The sequence below is a fragment of the Henckelia pumila genome, chromosome 2, assembly GCF_033568475.1.
Source record: "Henckelia pumila isolate YLH828 chromosome 2, ASM3356847v2, whole genome shotgun sequence".
Lineage (NCBI taxonomy): Eukaryota > Viridiplantae > Streptophyta > Magnoliopsida > Lamiales > Gesneriaceae > Henckelia > Henckelia pumila.
In genome coordinates, this window is record NC_133121.1 from 139,117,886 (window position 1) to 139,137,295 (window position 19,410).

Sequence of the window (19,410 nt, forward strand, 5' to 3'; positions counted from 1 at the left end):
CCAAGAAGAAAATTCCCCGTTCACCCAACAAAAAAATGTGGGGGTTGAAATAAAAAAAATTGTGCTAAAGAGTGAACAACTAAATTAGCCAACTGCCGCATATGCTTAAGGCTGACCAGGGCAGGATCCTTAAAGAGATTCAAAACCTCCTGTGCGCATCACATTTATTAATGATAATTGTTTATGGATACAAAATTAACTAACCATGAAAAATTTACTCGTTCATCCAACAAAAAGGTGTGGGGGTTGAAATAACAAATTGTGCTAAAGAGTGAACGACTAAATTAGCCGACCGCTGCAAATACTTAAGGCTGACCATAACATGATCCTTAAAGAGATTCAAAACCTCATGTGCGCAATTTCAAACATATCTTAGATCATCGGATGGGGGTTTGTGACTGCCTGCACTACCACCTGAGAACCTGAGTAAACACACACGTTGACATCCTCTTTCACGAAACAGCTGCACCCCAATTTTTAAGGCCAATAGTTCTGCATGTAAAACTGAAAGTGGCTTCAAAATCCTTTGCCCAAAAGCGAACACTAAGTTGCCATTTGAGTTTCGTAAAACTACAGCGACACCATATATGCCAATGTTTTCATTGAAAGAAGCATATATATCCAACCCGCGTAGATACTGTTGAAGGATTTCGTAAATTTAAAAAGGATTTAATGATGAACTCCAAGGCACGTTTTAAACGCTATCTTTTAAGAGATGTTTTTAAGATCTCTCTCAGAATACAATGGAGATAATAATCTAATTCAAGACATTTGAATCTGATTATGCACCTCTATTTATAGAGAATGAAAAGACTTATCTGAACGAGTGTGATTCTTAGTCAAACAATGTATCCGTTCATGAACCAAAGCATCCACTCGCGAACAGTCGTGATGTTTCCGAAGAGCTTTCGGGGGCGTTGCCCCCGAGCCCCCACGAGGTGGCTCTGCCCCCGCGACCTGACCGGGCAGGTCGATTCCCGTAATTTTCGCAGCGGAAATTTTTATTCGTCATCGGCAACAAAATTTCTGAAAATAATCTGAAAAAATATTCTAACAGATAACCATCCATTGGTACACTCCAAGTTCTCGGCGAATCGTTGTCTGTCCTCCCTTACCAGTTTGTACATCACACAACACCGCCCTATACTCCTCAAGATATCTATCATCCCACATCGTCGGTATGATTATTCTCTTATCACCAGCTTCGTGAATAACTCTGTTTCGGATACACCATACACTCCAAGTTCTGCAAGCGAATTTTTCAAATTTAGATTTGCTTATTTGCTCCATCATCCACGTACATAATTCCATGGATGCACAACCTTGAACCCGTTTCAGTAACTTTTAGTAAGGTTGGTTCTTCCAGTGGCTGCTAATACTTGTACAGAAAAACAATGCGTGGCTTGTTGTATCATGTCCAAAATCACACATCGGACAAGCTCCTGTCACAGGCACGTGATGGGATAAAAGGTTCACTCCTGTTGGAATAATATCATGTGCCAATCTCCACCAAAAAATTCTGATTTATAATAACCATTTTTTTTTTTTGGAAAATAACTTTTTTGGTCCAAAAACTTTACTCTTTTTGGGTTTTGGTCCATTAACTTTTTCGATGTGGGTTTTGGTACAATAACTTTGCATGTTTAGTATTTTTTGGTCCAACTGCATATGTGTTAGCTTCTAATTGGTCCACGTCATCATTTTGGACCAATTAGAAGAATTGACACGTATGCAGTTGGACCAAAAAACACTAAAAATGCAAAGTTAGTGTACCAAAATCCACATTGGAAAAGTTAACGGACCAAAACCCAAACATGAACAAATTACTGGACCAAAAAACTTATTTTCCCTTTTTTTTTTTTGTAATAACCATATGGATTTCATAGGATTGTTTCGTTTCTATTGTTCAGATGCGGTATGAATTTCTCAAATATCTGTAAAATTTCAATTTCTTTTGTTCAGATGTTGAATCTTTAGTCTTCATACTCACCAAATGTAGCTAAAAAGCCTTGCATGCATGAATAGATCTATATCGAGTAATATTTATTATTACAATGAGCTTTTCTTATTCAAGTCAATTTCCAGATTGATGATATATTATTTTCAAGGCCAAAGCAGATTAGATTGTGTTTATTTATTTATGTAGGTAGATGTAGGACCGAACGTTTGTCGCTTTACCAAAAACTATAGTTAGATAGCTGATGATAATGGTGCAATTTAAATCTTTTAAACCGCACAGCAGTCTAAGCGTCATGGTTCTGTCGCTCTACCCAGCAAAGACAGTCATTGTGAGTTATACTATAGTGTTATGCTAGTGTAATTTAGTTATAGTATATTGTAATACTAGTGTAATTTTAGTTATACTATAGTGTTATTGTAGTGTAAATTTAGTTATATTATAGTGTAATGCTTGTGTAATTTTTGGTATACTATAGTATTATATAGTGTAATTTTATTTATATTATATATAGTGTAATGCGAGTGTAATTTTAGTTATACTATAGTGTTATTGTAGTATAAATGTAACGTTCTCGATTTTTAAAAGATAAAATACATTTACCTTCTTAAAAACGATAAATTACATTTTATTTTTAAAAAAAATAAGGGAGAGGGAGAAGTATAAATAAAACATCCAACATCACAATTTAACAAAACAAAGCAAAATAAAAAGATTAGTTTATTGTACCTCACAATTTAAATATTCAAAACTTCAACTTAACAAGCCAATAAAATAAAATTGGACTTTTTTGCGAAACTGGATGGTCATGGATAGACGCTTGCTCACAGCCACCACTCTTGTCAAACTGCACCGCATCACTCATCCTCACTTGCATCGAAAAAGTTTAGTGAGCCTAAAGGCCCAACAAGTAAATTCGAAAAATAACAAGTTACATATACATTAACTTTAAAACTTTCAACACATTTTAACATTTAAGACTTCAACTTTAATTCATGCAAGTACAAGCACACACACGCACTCAACCTCTAATTTTTCTTTAAACTTTACACCATTATATCAACGCACACACTTTCCACATTCATTCCAATAAAGAAAATACACACCCTCCTCAAACATTTTTGACATGTGGTTCATAAACTCATACCTCAACTTTTGATATGGGCGTTTGATCAAGCTAATACAAGGAAATCAGGTTTTATGGGGCATCATGATCCGAAAGCCTACATCCACACGTCGTCTATTTTTGTGGCGTATATCATGACCCGAATGCCTACATTTACACGTCGTCTACTTTTTTGTCGTAACTTCAAAACAAGCCAACAAAAACTTCAAAACCTTTTCCATCTTCCTTGTCACCTCAACTCACACACACACCCAAAACAACACGCAAAAATATTTACACCCACAGAACACGCACACACACTGTACACACACAAATAAACACACTGCACATACAAAAAAAACACGCACACACGTAGTAAAACACACATGCACATGCAGTACACTCACTAACACGCACTGAATTTTTCATATGCATATACATAATTCATCAAATCGCATCTAGATCCTTAAAAAATGTACAAATCCCTTAAAAACTACTATGATTTCAACGATACATTAAAAAAACGGATTTTACTTGCATTTAACCGAAGTGGAGATGATTCGAAAATAATTTTACGATTGAAGTGTACTTGGAGCACGCTCGAAGCCGATCGAAAAGACAAGTGAATTGAAAATCCTCCTCCTATTCTCACCGTAGCCGGCTCCATCTTCTACTGCCTCTAAACCTCACGTTTTCTCTCTTCTTGTTTTTTTTCCATCTCCTCTCTTTCCAATTTTTTTTTTTTTGGGCTTACACTACCCAGCCCAAAAAGTTGTATAAAAAAAACTCATTAATACTTAACTATCTAAGAGGCACAGTCCAGTTTTAAATAAAATTTTAACAAAAATAAATAATAAATTTAAACTTCTAACTGTCCTCGGATATCTCTTCTCCAAATCCATCTCGAGATCATCACCTAAAAATTTCATGCCAAAAAAATAAATAAACATTAGAAATTAAAAATATTTAAAATCTAAGACACGCAAAATTTAAATTTTAAACATATAACATCAAATAAATGTAATTCATGTCGTCGTCTAATGCGTTATTTCTTTTGTTTATTCTAGCTAAAATATATTTTTTTAAAAATTTATCATACTAGCATATTATATTATTATATTATATATTATATATATCTTAAAAAAGAATGAATTCGAATAAGTTTGCCATTTCAAAATTTTAATGTAAATTCAATTCTTACGTATTGGGGGAGGTAATCTTTTTTTTTTTTTTTTTGAAGGTAATCTTTAAGTTAATCTTTAAAATAACATGTTTACCTTTAAAAAAACATTATGGTATCAGTGAAAACTACAACAGGCAAAATTTTGTAAGAGCAGCATTCATTAATTCATTAATTGACAAGTCGATGATGCATGACCTTGTCTCAAGGAGGGAACCGGATATTTCTCACCCACACCGCTCCGCTGTCTTCAACAGAAAATGCCACCGTGCTTACCAACACATGCATGCCAGCCATCTGTGCTCTTTTTCTCTCTACATAAACACACCCTCGTTCTCCTTCTTCTCTTGCACCTCAAAATCCCATAAATTAATTAGCTACAATCGGAACGATGTGGAAGACCAAGGCACTGTTTGTCCTGGCCCTGCTGGTGGTGGCGACGGCGGTTTCTTACGAAGAAGAGGGGGAGGAGGAGGAGTGGGAAGAGGGCGGTGGTTCAGAGGGTGGGTCTGGGCGGCGGGAAGGAGAGGACTGGTTCGTGTTGCAGGATTCGAAGCAAGTGGTGAAGACCGATGCAGGGGCCATGAAAGTGGTGAGGGGATTCGGAGGAAGATTTTTGAGCAGCCCCATGCATGTTGGCTTCATTACCATGGAGCCCAGAAGCCTTTTCATCCCTCAATACCTGGATTCCAGCCTCATTCTCTTCATTCGCAGAGGTGAGTAATTAAATATATGTATGTGAATCTTGGTTCTCTGTTTCATGCTCTTGTGTGCTGAATCTATATGAGTGCATGCGCAGGTGAAGCGAGAGTTGGGAATATATACAAAGATGAACTGGTGGAAAGAAGTTTGAAAATGGGGGACATTTATCGAATTGGGTCTGGCTCTGCTTTTTATTTGATCAATACAGGGGAAGGGCAGAGGCTTCATGTGGTGTGCAGCATAGATACATCGGATAGCTTGGGATGGCATGCTTTCCAGGTTATTACTTATATATAAACCCGTCGTATGATTTCGCAAATTATTCGAATAATCTAGGCTAATTCCTTTTATTGTGTTTTGTGTTTGTTTGCAGTCTTTCTATGTAGCTGGTGGAACTTATCCAAGATCGGTGCTTTCGGGCTTTGATCCTTTGACATTGTCAACAGCATTCAATGTAAGTAGTGAAGGTTGATCTTAGTAATTACATATTTCCCAACAATTATAGAATTAGAACGATGATTGAATTAACTGTGTGGTTTTTCAGGTTTCGGAAGGCGAATTGAGCGAACTGTTGAGGGGGCAAAATCAAGGTCCCATTGTGTACTTATCGGAGCCTCATTCCGAGCCCCATTCGCGGCCTAGCGTGTGGTCCAAATTTTTGGACATGGAACGAGATGAGAAACTTGCACATATGAAGAGGATTGTTAGCGTCAGAGGAGGAGATTTCGAACAAGAGGAGGAGGCGGCGGCGACACCGACATGGTCTTTTAGGAAGCTTTTGATGTCTATGTTTGGGAAGTCGGGCAAGAGAGGGGACAAGAGTGGCAGGGTCGGAAAGGGGCCGGATTCCTACAACATCTACGATAGGAAGCCCGACTTCAAGAACGATTATGGGTGGAGCATTGCTTTGGATGAGTCCGATTATTCGCCCCTCAAGCACGATGATTTCGGTGTTTATCTTGTCAATCTCACTGCGGTAATTACATATATAGATCACAACTACAGCTTGCATAAATATTTGTTGATTAAGCTCTAAAATGTTGAAATGAACATATTATATAGGGATCAATGATGGCACCCCACGTGAATCCAAGAGCAACCGAGTATGGAATCGTGTTGAGTGGAGTGGGGACGATCCAAATCGTCTACCCCAACGGAACACTAGCGATGAACGCCAAAGTGACGGAAGGCGACGTATTTTGGATACCTCGCTACTTCCCATTTTGCCAGATAGCGTCAAGAACCGGGCCGTTCGAGTTCTTCGGATTCACGACGTCGGCCCGTGACAACCGCCCTCAGTTCCTGGCGGGAGCCAACTCTTTGCTCAACACAATGAGAGGGCCAGAATTCGCGGCAGCTTTCGGGTTGAGCGAAGATAGGCTAAAGGAGATCCTCGAGTCGCAGCGGGAGTCGGTTATCCTGCCTTCGGCAGCCGTAGCACCACCCGGAGAAAAATCAGCACCCAAGTTGATGGAAAAGATCATCGATCGCTATGGCAGTGAAATGGTTATGGGCTTCTAGTTCTAGTTCTCCATTGTATTTTTTTGCTACTGTTTTTAGTTTAAGAGGCTGAGTTGTTTGTTTTGTTTTGTGCGTTTTGGAATGTAAGTGAATAAACTGGAACTGTCATCTTGCTTCTTTGTTCGTTACGTGCATTTTGAAATGTGTAAAGCCTAAAATCCACACCCAAACTCCTGCGGAAAATCAAGTAAATACTCCCTTCTTCGCACCTCTCTATGAATGATTGGGGCTACGATGTTGGCCTTTCTCTAAAAACAAAGTTAATATTACTTGTCATTTAAAATATTATTCAGTGTAGAGAAAGTTGATATGGCTCATTCATCAAAAAAATTTACTTGGTTAACTATTAGTTGAAGCGTAAATGTGCATCTTTCTCTCATTTTTCTTTTATTATATCTTTCGTCTTTCGGGGAACAGGCATCCCATATTTATTTTTATTTTTTTATATTTTCAAACGAAATCATTTATAGATGTATGAGATTGGCTTTAATTGATTTACACGTGTGCGCTGGTTTTATGACTGTTTGTAATTTATGTAAGATTGTTTTAAACTGAATTTTAATTAATGTTAGATTATTGGACTGTTGATTATGTTCAGTGTAACTGATTATCATTTTGATGATTTTCCCTTGGAATCGATTAATTTAGGCAATGTTAATGGAGTCAACTGATTCACATCTTGCAAAGCAAGCACTCTTTGGCAAGGACGAATATCTTGATTATCAAGGTGTATGGATTTCAGACATAGAAAGATCTAACGATCAGCGGCTTTGTAAACATTGTGATACCATCTAATTTTTTAATAATATCAATAACAAAAAAAAGTTTTTTTCAATATACAGGGTATTCATCGGTCGATTTAATTTGATTTTTGATTTTCTTAGTTTTTGGATCTTTCCGTTTTCGATTTTAATTTGATTTTTTATTTTCTTATTTTTTTTTTTGGATCTTTCCGTTTTCTATTTTAGAACTAAATATATATATATATATATGTGACATCCGGATTTTTTTTCGATTCGGTTTTTACCAAAATGGTTTGTTGTTTCTTAAAAAAATATTTTATACTATAATATATATAATTTTTGAATATTTTATTAATAAAAACAAAAACCCTTAAATATAAAGTTCAAATGAATTAAATAAACAACTATCAACTAAAAATAATTCAAATGATTCTTTATTCGCTAAGATAGTACTTGGAAAAACTCAAGTGCTTCTTAGAAGCAATCTTAAACACTATCCTAAATATCATCTCATAAAATATATAATCTAAATAAAATTAAATTTGATTAATTTTGATTTTTTATTCGATTCAAATTTGACATATATAATCTAAAAATCAAACTATATAAATTTCAGGTTTAACATTTTATCCGAATTAAAATTTTGGATTCTGTTTTTTTCAGTTTTATCCCAAGTTTTAAGTTTGAACAAGCCTGTCACTGAGCCAATGCTCAGGTAATTCGAAATTAGGTGGGAATTAATGCCATTTATATATAATTGATTGATGTCCATATATATTATTTTTAATTTTTTATTAGCTATTTTTATTTACTTTTACCCCTATTTTACTTTAAATAAAATTAATTAAAAAACATAACACCCCGATACTAGTATTGATAATAAAATGTAAATGCACAAAAATAAAAATAAAAGTAATTTATTTAATGAATATATGAGTTGATTGATTTTTTTAAATAAAATCAAATATGTACTATAGACTTGGAACATTTGTGATAACACGAAAATTCTTGTTACTATTTTATGGTAAATTTTATGAGAAAAATTTTCGATATGATGTAAAAAAAAATTATTTTTAAAATCTCATATATGCCTATTTTATGGGTAAAAAAATTGTTAACTCGTTTAAATATAAATTTTATCGAGAGATCCAGTTATGTAATTTTGCATTTCTGCCTTTTTTTTTTTTTGACAATAAAACTTGCAACTTTATTAGAATTTGATAGTACTAGTTACAAGATTAACCATCCACAAAGGCAGAGTCCCATTAACCATCCACAAAGGTAGAGTCCCAGGTACCCATAAGAAAGATACAGGGAAAGAAACAGCAAATTTAGCTAATCGGCTACAACAATAGCATTTCTGCCTTTGTTTACGTAAGATTCTTAATATACAGTCATTGTGGTCCTTGAATTTAAAAATTATTCTACTATGATTGTTTATAATGCATTTTGAGAGAATAGAAGTTTTTTCTTTTTTCAAAGAATAGAAGTTTTTTTTAAGTGCATATATACTGGTAAATTAAGTTTTTTTATTTAAAACTTATAATATCTACTATAATAATAATAATAATAATAATAATAATAATAATATTTGGGAGACCAAGAAAAATCGTTTATGTGTGGACACCATCACATGATTTGTACCAATCACAAAAATCCACACCATTCATGGGGTATTACCCCATAGGTAGGACCAAATTTTCCTGTTTTCACTTTTGCATATCTCCTTCACTTCTACATGTTATTCCATAATTACTCTTCCTAGTCACAACTCCACTAAAAACCTGTCGGTCACTTCACCTTTCACATGAAAAAAAAAATATATTTTTATAATACACATGAAACGTGTGCGTTTTTTACTAATTTAAATGAAATATCTATGATTATATTCTTTTGTTTTTCTATTTCGATTTTCTTAAAGATATTATTAAAATAAATAAAAACTCGGCCAAATTTTAGTAGTGTATTATAATAGTTGAGAGATCTAGAAAAATCACTTATGTGTGAACATCGTTTTTTGTTTCCACTTTTGCCCATCTCCTTCACTTATACATGTTATTTTATAATTACTTTTCCTAGCCACAACTCTACTAAAAAACCTCTCACTGACTCCATCTTTAACATTATATTCTTTTGTTTTTCTATTTCAATTTTCTTGAAGATATTATTAAAATAAATAAAAACTCGGCCAAATTTTAGTGGTGTATTGCAGATTAAGTGTAGTTATTTGACATTAAAATCTCAAATATGAGATGGGATATCGAATTTTAGATCCAATAAAATAACACAAAAACTGTTGTGAGATGGGTATCTTAAAAGAGGTCACATGTGATAATGTATTATTTTTTATGTCAAAAATATAAATTTTTATTATAAATATAAAGAGGTTTGAATCTTCTTATGAATAAAGATCTGTCAGATCGTCTCACAAATATGAATAGATTTGACTTTTTTTATAAATAAAGATCGGTCAGATCGTTTCACAATGAACAAACTCAACAAACTATGTCTTCCTTCAATTCTTTTTTAAAATAGAAAAGAAAAGAAAGAAAATAGTGGTGGCGTGTCTCAGTGTCTGTAGTAGTAAATTACAATTGCTGGGCGACGGTAATTAAAAAAAACAAAAAAACAAAAAAAAAAAAAGAAATAAAGAAAAAGAAAAAGAAAAAGAAAAAGGCCAAAAATCAAAATAGTCGTTTGGGGATTTGGTCGGGATTAACAAAGTCTCCGCAGGCGATTTAAGGGCTCCGGATTGCTCACTGGTAAGCGCCAACCGCCGCCACGCCGATCTATTCCTCGCCGTTGTAAGCCATGATACGACACCGTTTCAATATTCTTCAAATCTTGTTTCTGTACTGCTTGTTTTTCTTATGCTCCAAAAACGATTCTGCGAGAGCTGAAGTTATTGCCCTAACAACCGATACTTTTAACGACAAGGTAAGAGATTTTCTTTTTAAGTTTCTAATTCTGATTTTCTATACATGATCATACTTTGTGGCTTCGTTACTTTGAAATCATCGAATAAAGATCTGGAGTAATATGATGATTACTTGAATGTATTCCTATGAATTTATTTGGAATTTTCTGTTTTGCGCAATTAAAATATTAGCACTATTGGTTCCGTTATATCAGAAGTGTTTGAGCTTTAGTATGATCTGCTCGATGCCCTTATTGTGTCGAAGTTGATGTTTGTTTGTGAAATTGACTTTTAGATTGTCTTACCTTTTATTCCGAAAATCATCTTTTGTTGCATTTTTCACTCCTTAAATAAATGCATAGTGAATGGCACCAGATAAAAGAAAGGCAATGCAAAGGGAGGCATGGAAAATATAAGAATTGAGAATGTTTATATAAAATGAAGATGATTTCTGTACTCTGGATATCTTTTTGAATCCGCGTTTCAATAATTCTATGTTTTAATGTCCCTTTATGTATAATTTAGGTTCAAGAGAAAGACACCGCTTGGTTTGTGAAGTTTTGTGTTCCTTGGTGCAAGCACTGGTAAGTTTCAATTTTGAAATCTTTTTTCAACTTTAGGAACAGTCTGCCTGTGAATACTAGAATCCAGTTGCTATTGGTTTAACAATGGTTTAATTTGTGACCAGTAAAAATTTGGGGACACTATGGGAGGATTTGGGAAAGGAGATGGAAGGCGAGGATGAGATTGAGATTGGTGAAGTTGATTGTGGATCGAATAAACCAGTGTGCACTAAAGTAGATATCCACTCATATCCTACTTTCAAGCTATTCTACAATGGAGAAGAAGTTGTGAAATATCAAGGTATTGATTTCTTTGAATTTATATTCAAGGTTTGGCTGTTTAGTTACTTCTTGTTTGATGTCTATTATTCTAATTACTTCCTTCGCCTCGATGCTAAACCGACTGGAAGACAGTTTAAAGTTTGTTTTGAGAAGCATGTCCCTAATAGCACAAGGATACCCATCTATTTTCCCTTCTGTTTGTTTTAGACTTTGGGATGCTATGAAATGAGGATAATCCACTTTCTTCATGGAATGGCTCAGAATTATATCTTTCTCTGATGGGCTAAGCATTATGCTAAACTCACGCAAATACCTAATTGAATAGTGTACTCTTATTCTCTCATATCATCAATGTATATGCTTGCTCCATTTGCCAGACCTCAGGCCCGTGAGTCTGCACAACCATCTACGAATGAGCTAGTGACTACCTTGTAAAAGTTCTCGATCTGTAAAAATAATTCATACAAATTGTTGGAATGATTTATCATGCATTAGCTTGATAAACCTTTTCAAATTTCTTGAATAGTTCCATAAAATCATCTCAGAGAAATGAAACCACACAAGTTTTTTTCCCAGCTTTGAACATCTTTTTTTGATTTTCGAAATGCTTTTTCAATATATTAAGCGGTTTTGGGAAATGAGCAAGTGTAAAACTGATTACAAAAGTAGCGTATAATTCGCAAAATCAATAGTCCTTGTGCTTTTATAGTGAACTTGTGATGCATTTGCCCTTCGTAAAAAGTTGCAAAATGAATAAAGTTTGTTTCTTGAGCTGAAGAATTTCAGCTCTTACTAGTCCTAACTTGTTGATTCAAAAACTGAATGTTTCAGGAGCCAGGAATGTGGAATCACTTAAAACATTTGCTCTGGAAGAAACAGAAAAGGCAGCTACAAAATCACAACTTGACAATGATAGTGAATTGTAAACTTTCTCGATGAAGCTGATTTTGACCAATTTTTTTCTCTTACCCTCTTCGGTAGCAAGTGGATGCATGAATTTTCTAGCGTGCCACTGTGTAGATTCTTTTATCTATATCACGGTTATTGAGATTTTCCTCCTAGCCGAGAACTTATGGTGTCGCAAATTTTTTAAGGTATTGACTACTTCTATGTAAAAGCTTTGACAATTGGGTTGTGCTCGACGAATTTATCACATTTAGATGTGGTGATGGGATGTATTCCTGGATATAGTCACCTTTGACAATCGAAGATGGTTACCCTGGTAATGGATGTCATTTCGAGGATCCTAGCAGATATACAATTGCAATGTTCTTTGCTAGCTTTGTGCGCTGCATGACACGGATTGTTGAAAGACATTAAAATGGAGTGAATTTTATTGTTCAGGAAGAGTTTCTTGTATTGAAATTTTGTGACCGAAGTTTTATTCCTGATAAACCCATTTGCTGAGAATATCGTTTGATTTCGAGATTTGGTTTCGTGTTAATTTGCCATTCTCACTCACGGGTTGCAATTGTTATTTTCAACGCATTTTATAATGTTTGCCATTGCACAATATTTCACAGCAGCTTCTCCTTTTCGGCCTAACGTTTAATGTAATTCTTGAACCAAAAAGCCGATTCGTGTGCTTTTTTTTTTTCATGAAAGGATCATATATCATAAACAGATTCATGACTCGTGTGTTCTTATATGCTGAGAACATCTTCGGATTTTGAAGTTAAAGGGTCCTGTTTGTGTCATTTTGCTTTTGGTGACGTTATACTGTAAGGAAATATTACTCGCGAATTGAGGAGAATCCAATTTCAAAAAAACTTCAGATTCAGTATAAATGGATGTCTGCAATTTTATTAGTCTTTCAGCATGTTATATCGAACTGACGAAGCGATTATAATTTAGGCTTCCCGTCAGAGTTGTGGGCATTACTCGTTATATATCTATATTAAGCTTATATGTAAAGAATTTGTCTAGAAACCTTCTTTTCTTTTTTTTTTTATTTCAAAATTGTCCATATCTATATTACACTTTTGTTTTTTTTTTCGTTTGTTTCTTTTTTTAAAAAAAAAAAAAAATTTCGACATTTCAAAATACAGTTTAAATATAATCAAATTAATTAAAAAATATATTATACAATCACGTAACACGTATATTGGTACACTAGTAATATATTAGATGCACGAACTTATCCTGCCTATGTTGGCGGCCTAAGGTTTCATGGAAGTTGCATAGAAAACAACAAACTTTTATCAAGAAACATAAAGCTAGCCACATCGCGCGGATTCAGAAACAAAGAATCCCACCCCACAATGACCACGAGTGTTAATTGGAAGCCTGGCATAAAAAATCTTTCCAGATGATCTGGAGACATTGTGATTCTTGTTTTCTCTCACTCTTTGCTTAGAGCATTTTCTCAAGAACCAGGTAAGGTACAAAGGAGAATTGCCCGTGATATATAATCATAATTCAGCTTTCTCCATACAATTAAATAAAGCTAAGCAACAGATCCTTCTAATGTCTGACGGAAATGGGATTTGTGGGGAAGAGAAAGAAACATATTGCCCAAGTGCCGAGTACTTGTATGACCAAACAATTTCAAATTTTGCATAATTCTTTAACATTAAGCTGGCCAAGAACTACAGAAACAAATTCTTGACTGTGCATTACGAAAACCTTTACAATGGGAATTATTTAGTTCACTAAATGTGACATAGAAATTACAGACAATAGATCAAACAGGTACATTTCATTCATACTTTAGTATCACAAACAACAATGAAGTACTTCACGATTTCTCAGTGAACTTGTAGGATGAATAAGAAAGTGTACCAGCGCTCCAGCTGGTGTGAATAAGCTCACCTCTCGTATTCTCTCCCGCCGCACCCATCGCCACGTGCAGCGGATAAAAATGGTCCGGCCACGGATGCGCTGCCTTGGCATACGGCGCCTTGGCTTCATAATCATTCACATCTTCATACCTCCCTTCGTACAGAGCTTCCTTGATCCAATTATCGAACTCATAAGCCCAAGGTGTCACCGAATTTCCTGCGTTGCGGTCCATCACCCGCAGATTGTGGGTGGCGGCGCCTGATCCGATGATCAAAACACCTTCGTCTTTCAGCGGCGCCAGCGCCTTCCCCATTTCAAAATGGTGGGTGGCGTCCTTATCCGTCTGCACGGAGAGCTGGCAAACGGGGATGTCCGCCTCCGGGTACATGAGCATCAGCGGCACCCACGCGCCGTGATCCAGCCCCCGTTTCTTATCCACATCCACGCGCTTGAATCCCGATTCGGAAAGAAGCTCTTTGACCCTAATCGCCAATTTCGGAGCACCGGGAGCCGGGTACTTGAGCTTGTACATCTTCTCCGGGAAGTTGTAGAAATCGTAGATGGTATCACTGGGGCCTTCCACGGCGTTGACCGCAGGATCGGCCGTCTCCCAGTGGCCGGAGATGATCAAAATCGCCTTGGGCTTCACCGGAAACACCTTCTGCCGGAACGATTTCAGAAAACCACGCGCCGGGAGGGAATCGTCGATTGAAAGCGTTGGCGAACCATGGGAGATGTAAAAGGTATCTGTCATCATCTCGTTCTTGGTCAAGAAATCCCTGGATTCAATGAGATTAGCAACTTTCAGTGTGAAAACAAGGCAGAAACACAAACATCCGATGGCGTATATATAGAAGAGAGATTTTGCGTTCATTCCGTGGGAGCTTGGGTTCCCACCTTTCTTCTGATGTTGACTTTTCTTCACGTCTCAAACTTGCCTTCCCCACCCTTTTGCTTAACTGCGTTATCTTTTAATTGTATTATTTTAATTTTACACGTTTTTTAAGCCAATCTTATTAATATTATTTGCCTTGTTTTCTATTACCCTACGTTTGCCATTACGCAATTTCGAAATATAAAAAGTACATTTTATTTTTTATTTGTATAAAATACAAAATGAGTAAAAATTAATTTTATATACAAATTATTAGTTAAATGTCAAATTAGTACACGAACTTTTGTTAATTGCTTAATTGATATATGTCCATCGGATTTCAATCAATTTTCGGTGACATTTATGTAAATTTTCTAATTCGCCCTTTGTTACAAAAAATACACATTTTATTTTTAATGTTAATTAGATGTATTTGTATATTATATTTTAGATGTAAAAATTGATTTGATTAAAATTTATGTTTGCACATAATATATATTTCAACGAGAAGGACTAAAAAATTATAGGCAAAAACTCATATGAAACGGTCTCAAGGGTCATTTTCTTGAGACGGATCTTTTATATGGGTTATCCATTAAAAAATATTATATTTTATGTCAAAAATATTACTTATTATTGTAAATATGTGTAGGATTGACCCGTCTCATTTGTGAGACCGTCTCATAAGAGTGTTACTCAAAATTATATTAAGGCATCCAATATCTAAAGAATTGTAAATAAATAAATTGATATCAGAGAAATAAATAATTATTTTTTTAGCTAAAATTTTGATTTTTTTATACATAATTTTTTCATTAATTTTTTGAAAAAAAGTATTAAATAAATAGTGATTATAATAAAATATGTTTTTAATATTTTGACTATTTAAAAATTTATTTAATATAATTAGTACAAAAAATTAATAATATGAGTGTTTTAATAAATAATTAAAATTAAATTAAATCTATAGATTTAAATATATTTTTATTATTTAAATAATTTACCAAAAAAAATCAAATTCATATTTATATTTATTAACAATATAATCGAGTTCTAATCGTCATGAATTTCAAATCCTTATAAAATTTGAATCATTTGAAAATCATTTTGGTAATTGAAATACGTTGGAGATTTATCTGAGTTTTCATTGTTGAAGTTAGGCGAAATGTCAATTTTAGTTCTGTATATATTGGTGTTTGATATTTTTAGTACGATAAGTTTCAATGAAAATTGACATTTTGCCTTTTTTTTTTGTCATCATCGAATTTTGATTAACACTTAATTATGTTTTTATTTGTTATTTATTTATAAATATTTAATGTGACATCTATAAATATATGTATCTTGATTTAGTAAATTGGTTATTAATAAAAATAAATTAGAAAATTAATTTTAAAAATCACATACTTATTTTATTTATCAAAATTTTACGAAAAAAATATTTTAAAAAATAAAATTCAAAATCTAGACCAAAATAAATGACATGTTATAATCAAAGTAAACACTTAAGTATAGAATTATATTTTCAAAGAGTTGATTCACATTTGAATTTAAAAAAAAATTAATTTGCTTAACATTTAATTATGTTTTTATTAGTTATTTATTTTTAATTATTTAATGTGACATATATAAATATATATTTCTATAATTCATTTCTTTTAAATTGTGATTTTGAGAAAACTTGTTATTATTACATATTTTTTAGCACAAGAATCCTTGAATTATTTAACTCCTATTAAATTATAAAATTTAATTATAAATATTATTTATACTTTATTATTATTATTTTTTTAAAAAAATAACTTGAACATCTATCTAAAATCCAAGATATCCATTCATTTTATCTCGGAATATGTATCAAATAGTTGTCAATGATTAATATTCTCCACAATAATAATAATTATTTCTATCATTAATTAATTTTTCTATTTCTAGTATTGATGTTTAAGCGAGAAAATATAAAAGTTATTATTTTTAGAGACTTGTATACTTGTATATATATACTAGCGATTTTTTGCACGCATTGCATGCTAGATAATTTATTTTTATAATAAAATTATATTTTAATTAAAATTGTCAATGAAAATGATTGTATTATATAATATAATAAATACAAAAGTTGGAGTGAGAAGAAAAGAAGTAATTAAATTAAAAAGAAAAAAAAATCATTATGGAGGGAAAAAAATTGAAATAGTGGAGGGAATGGTTTGTTTTTTAATTTTTTAATTTTTACTTTATTGACATACCATACCAAAAAATCATAAGGTCTTCTATAGATATATATATAGATTTTACCAAGGTTCTAAAAGATGCGAAACACGTCGAAATGTGAAAATCAAGTTTCAAGTTTTTCAAGTTTGAACGAGATTACTATGAGTTTAAACACAAAAAAACGTTTTCAACTTTTATTAAAATTTTAATTATATTAATTCAAATAATAATTAAAATGATAAAATTATCATAAATTTAATATTAAACCAATAAATTTCAAGTTTTAAATAACATATAAGGATTAAAATTATATTAATTAATAGTTTCCTACATTTCTAAAAAAATAATATAATAAAAATAAGCTCATTATCAATTAGCAGTATGTTCTAAAAAGCGCAAAACGCATTGAAACGTGAAAGTAAGCAAGCGTATGTGGTATTAATACGAGTTTAAACGTAAAAAAAAAAAAATATATTCTAATTTAAACTAAAATTTTAAATATCTAACACAAATTAATGGAATAAATAATTTCTAAATATAATAAATTTAACTGGAATGCATTGATTTTTTTTCAAAGTCTAATTCAATTTCTTATATCATTTATTTTATATTAATTGTCATCAAATAGACAAATACAAACTCAATTCAACTAGAATACTTTAAAATATTTGTATTAGTATTCTTAAATATGTATTGCATATACTCATCATTGCTATATTTAACTACCCAAAATTGTACATTTTTTTACATTGCTATTTGCTATCATTATTTAATAATAAATCCAATAATTCGTGTTCTTTCTTCGTGTTATTAATCAATTTTGGTATTTTAAAAAATTACACTTATTCATATTTAATGATAGTTAATATGATCAACATGTGTTTTACCCCTTGTTTTATCATTTTTAGCCGAAACGAATCGTTTTGAAAAAATTTCAAGTTTAAACGAAATTAAACAAGAGTTAATCAAATTATTTTAGAACACATGTTTTTTAATATTATTTGGCTTGTTTTCTAATGACGTTTGCCATTACGCACTCTGGAAATATATAAAAAGTACATTTTATTTTTTATTTGTCTTAAATACAAAATCTAATACCGATCCTGATCTTCCTCCGCCCACCATTTTCAGGAAAAACAAGATGGCTGAGACCCCTTCGGATCGATCTCCGGCTCCATCGGAGTACTGGTGCTACAGCTGCGACATGAGGGTTTCAGTCGAGACACTCGCCGATCTTCACGACGTCGTCTGCTCCGACTGCAAGAACGGATTCGTCGAACCCATCTCCTCCGCCACTCCGGCGCACGAACCTCGCGCCGATTCCCAGCCGGTTCTTCGCTCCAATTTCGGTGACGAGTTCATACGGATGCTGAGGCTCATAACTCTGGCGGCGCGTGAGGAGGACGCGCCGCCCCCGGCCCTGCCCCCGGCCAGATCTGATCCGGACTGGTGGGGTGATGGCAACGGGGATGAAGACGACGAAGAGGGAGAGGAGGAGGAGGAGGAGGAGGAGGATGATCGATCGGTCATAGTCCAGGAGGATGGTGACCTTGAGCAGCGCGAGATCGAGAATAGAGATGGATCCGACGGTGAGGATGAAGGTGAGGGAAGTGAGGTTGGTGGGGAAAATGATGAAGAGCAGATGCGCAGAAGGCAACGGGATGTGCTGAGGCTGAGGCTTAGAAACTTCGCCAGTCGAGCTGCTAGCAGACGCAACAGGATTCTGGATTGGGCGGATATCTTGATGGGCCTGGAAGACCATTCGATTGATGTTCGATTACAGATGCCGGAATTCGATACATATGTTGGGAACCCGGGAGATTATGTGGATGCTGCGGGGTACGAAGCACTTGTGCAGAATTTAGCAGAGAGTGATGGTGGAGGGAAAGGTGGGGCGCCACCAGCTGCCAAGGCCGCGGTGGAGGGATTGGGGAGTTGGGTAATTGATGAACAAGGGAAGGAATTGGAGTGTTGTATATGCAAAGATATGGTGAATGTGGGGGAAATGGCCAAGAAATTGCCTTGTGGGCATGAGTATCATGGTGACTGTATTGTTCCTTGGCTGGGGTCACGGAATTCGTGTCCCGTGTGTCGGTTTGAGCTGCCTACGGATGACCCTGAGTATGAAGAGGAGAGGAGGAAGAGATTGGTGATGGCAGGCTTATTGGCAAGTTCTTCTGGTATGCAATGAATTTGCATTCTTTATTGTTGTGTTCTGCAACGGGAGTCGGTTATCCTGCCTTCGGCAGCCGTAGCGGAGAAAAATCAGCACCCAAGTTGATGGAAAAAATCATCCATCGCTATGGCAGTGAAATGGTTATGGCCTATGGGCTTCTTCTAGTTCTCTCCATTGTAATTTTTTTTTCTTCTTGTTTTGCTACTGTTTTTAGTTCAAGAGGCTGAGTAGTTGTTCGTTTTGTGCATTTTGAAATGTGTAAAGCCTAAAATCCACACCCAAACTCTTGCGGAAAATGAAGTAAATACTCCCTCTTCGCACCTCTCTACGAATGATTGGGGCTACAATGTTTGCTTTTCTCTAAAAACAAAGTTAATATTACTTGTCGTTTAAAATAT

General features: G+C 34.1%; 4 protein-coding genes across 4 annotated transcripts; 3 read left to right on the plus strand and 1 right to left on the minus strand.

Annotated features, from left to right (window-relative positions):
- Positions 1 to 4,567: 4,567 nt before the first annotated feature.
- Positions 4,568 to 6,605, plus strand: LOC140884975 (vicilin-like seed storage protein At2g28490). The gene is made up of 5 exons (XM_073291884.1): positions 4,568 to 4,958; positions 5,042 to 5,223; positions 5,318 to 5,398; positions 5,489 to 5,920; positions 6,007 to 6,605. Exons 1-5 carry the CDS (start codon positions 4,634 to 4,636, stop codon positions 6,463 to 6,465), a joined length of 1,479 nt encoding a protein of 492 aa, XP_073147985.1. The 5' UTR covers positions 4,568 to 4,633; the 3' UTR covers positions 6,466 to 6,605.
- Positions 6,606 to 9,886: 3,281 nt separating this feature from the next.
- Positions 9,887 to 12,396, plus strand: LOC140883637 (protein disulfide-isomerase 5-1). Its single transcript, XM_073290187.1, has 4 exons — positions 9,887 to 10,145; positions 10,651 to 10,709; positions 10,814 to 10,989; positions 11,802 to 12,396. Exons 1-4 carry the CDS (start codon positions 10,020 to 10,022, stop codon positions 11,894 to 11,896), a joined length of 456 nt encoding a protein of 151 aa, XP_073146288.1. The 5' UTR covers positions 9,887 to 10,019; the 3' UTR covers positions 11,897 to 12,396.
- A 1,119-nt stretch (positions 12,397 to 13,515) lies between these two features.
- LOC140882129 (extradiol ring-cleavage dioxygenase) lies at positions 13,516 to 14,685 on the minus strand. The gene has a single exon (XM_073287906.1). The coding sequence runs from the start codon at positions 14,623 to 14,625 to the stop codon at positions 13,708 to 13,710; it is 918 nt and encodes a 305-aa protein (XP_073144007.1). The 5' UTR covers positions 14,626 to 14,685; the 3' UTR covers positions 13,516 to 13,707.
- A 3,217-nt stretch (positions 14,686 to 17,902) lies between these two features.
- Positions 17,903 to 19,410, plus strand: LOC140882370 (E3 ubiquitin-protein ligase CIP8-like). The gene has a single exon (XM_073288338.1). It carries the CDS (start codon positions 17,978 to 17,980, stop codon positions 19,025 to 19,027), a length of 1,050 nt encoding a protein of 349 aa, XP_073144439.1. The 5' UTR covers positions 17,903 to 17,977; the 3' UTR covers positions 19,028 to 19,410.

Excerpts from the sequence above, each read along its gene's own strand:
- LOC140882370 (XM_073288338.1), top strand. The coding sequence starts at position 17,978 with ATGGCTGAGACCCCTTCGGATCGATCTCCGGCTCCATCGGAGTACTGG.
- LOC140884975 (XM_073291884.1), top strand. The coding sequence starts at position 4,634 with ATGTGGAAGACCAAGGCACTGTTTGTCCTGGCCCTGCTGGTGGTGGCG. Across the intron at positions 5,224-5,317 it reads TGGGATGGCATGCTTTCCAG|TCTTTCTATGTAGCTGGTGG; the intron begins GTTATTACTTAT and ends GTTTGTTTGCAG. Across the intron at positions 5,921-6,006 it reads ATCTTGTCAATCTCACTGCG|GGATCAATGATGGCACCCCA; the intron begins GTAATTACATAT and ends CATATTATATAG.
- LOC140882129 (XM_073287906.1), bottom strand. The coding sequence starts at position 14,625 with ATGAACGCAAAATCTCTCTTCTATATATACGCCATCGGATGTTTGTGT.
- LOC140883637 (XM_073290187.1), top strand. The coding sequence starts at position 10,020 with ATGATACGACACCGTTTCAATATTCTTCAAATCTTGTTTCTGTACTGC. Across the intron at positions 10,146-10,650 it reads CCGATACTTTTAACGACAAG|GTTCAAGAGAAAGACACCGC; the intron begins GTAAGAGATTTT and ends TGTATAATTTAG. Across the intron at positions 10,710-10,813 it reads GTTCCTTGGTGCAAGCACTG|TAAAAATTTGGGGACACTAT; the intron begins GTAAGTTTCAAT and ends ATTTGTGACCAG.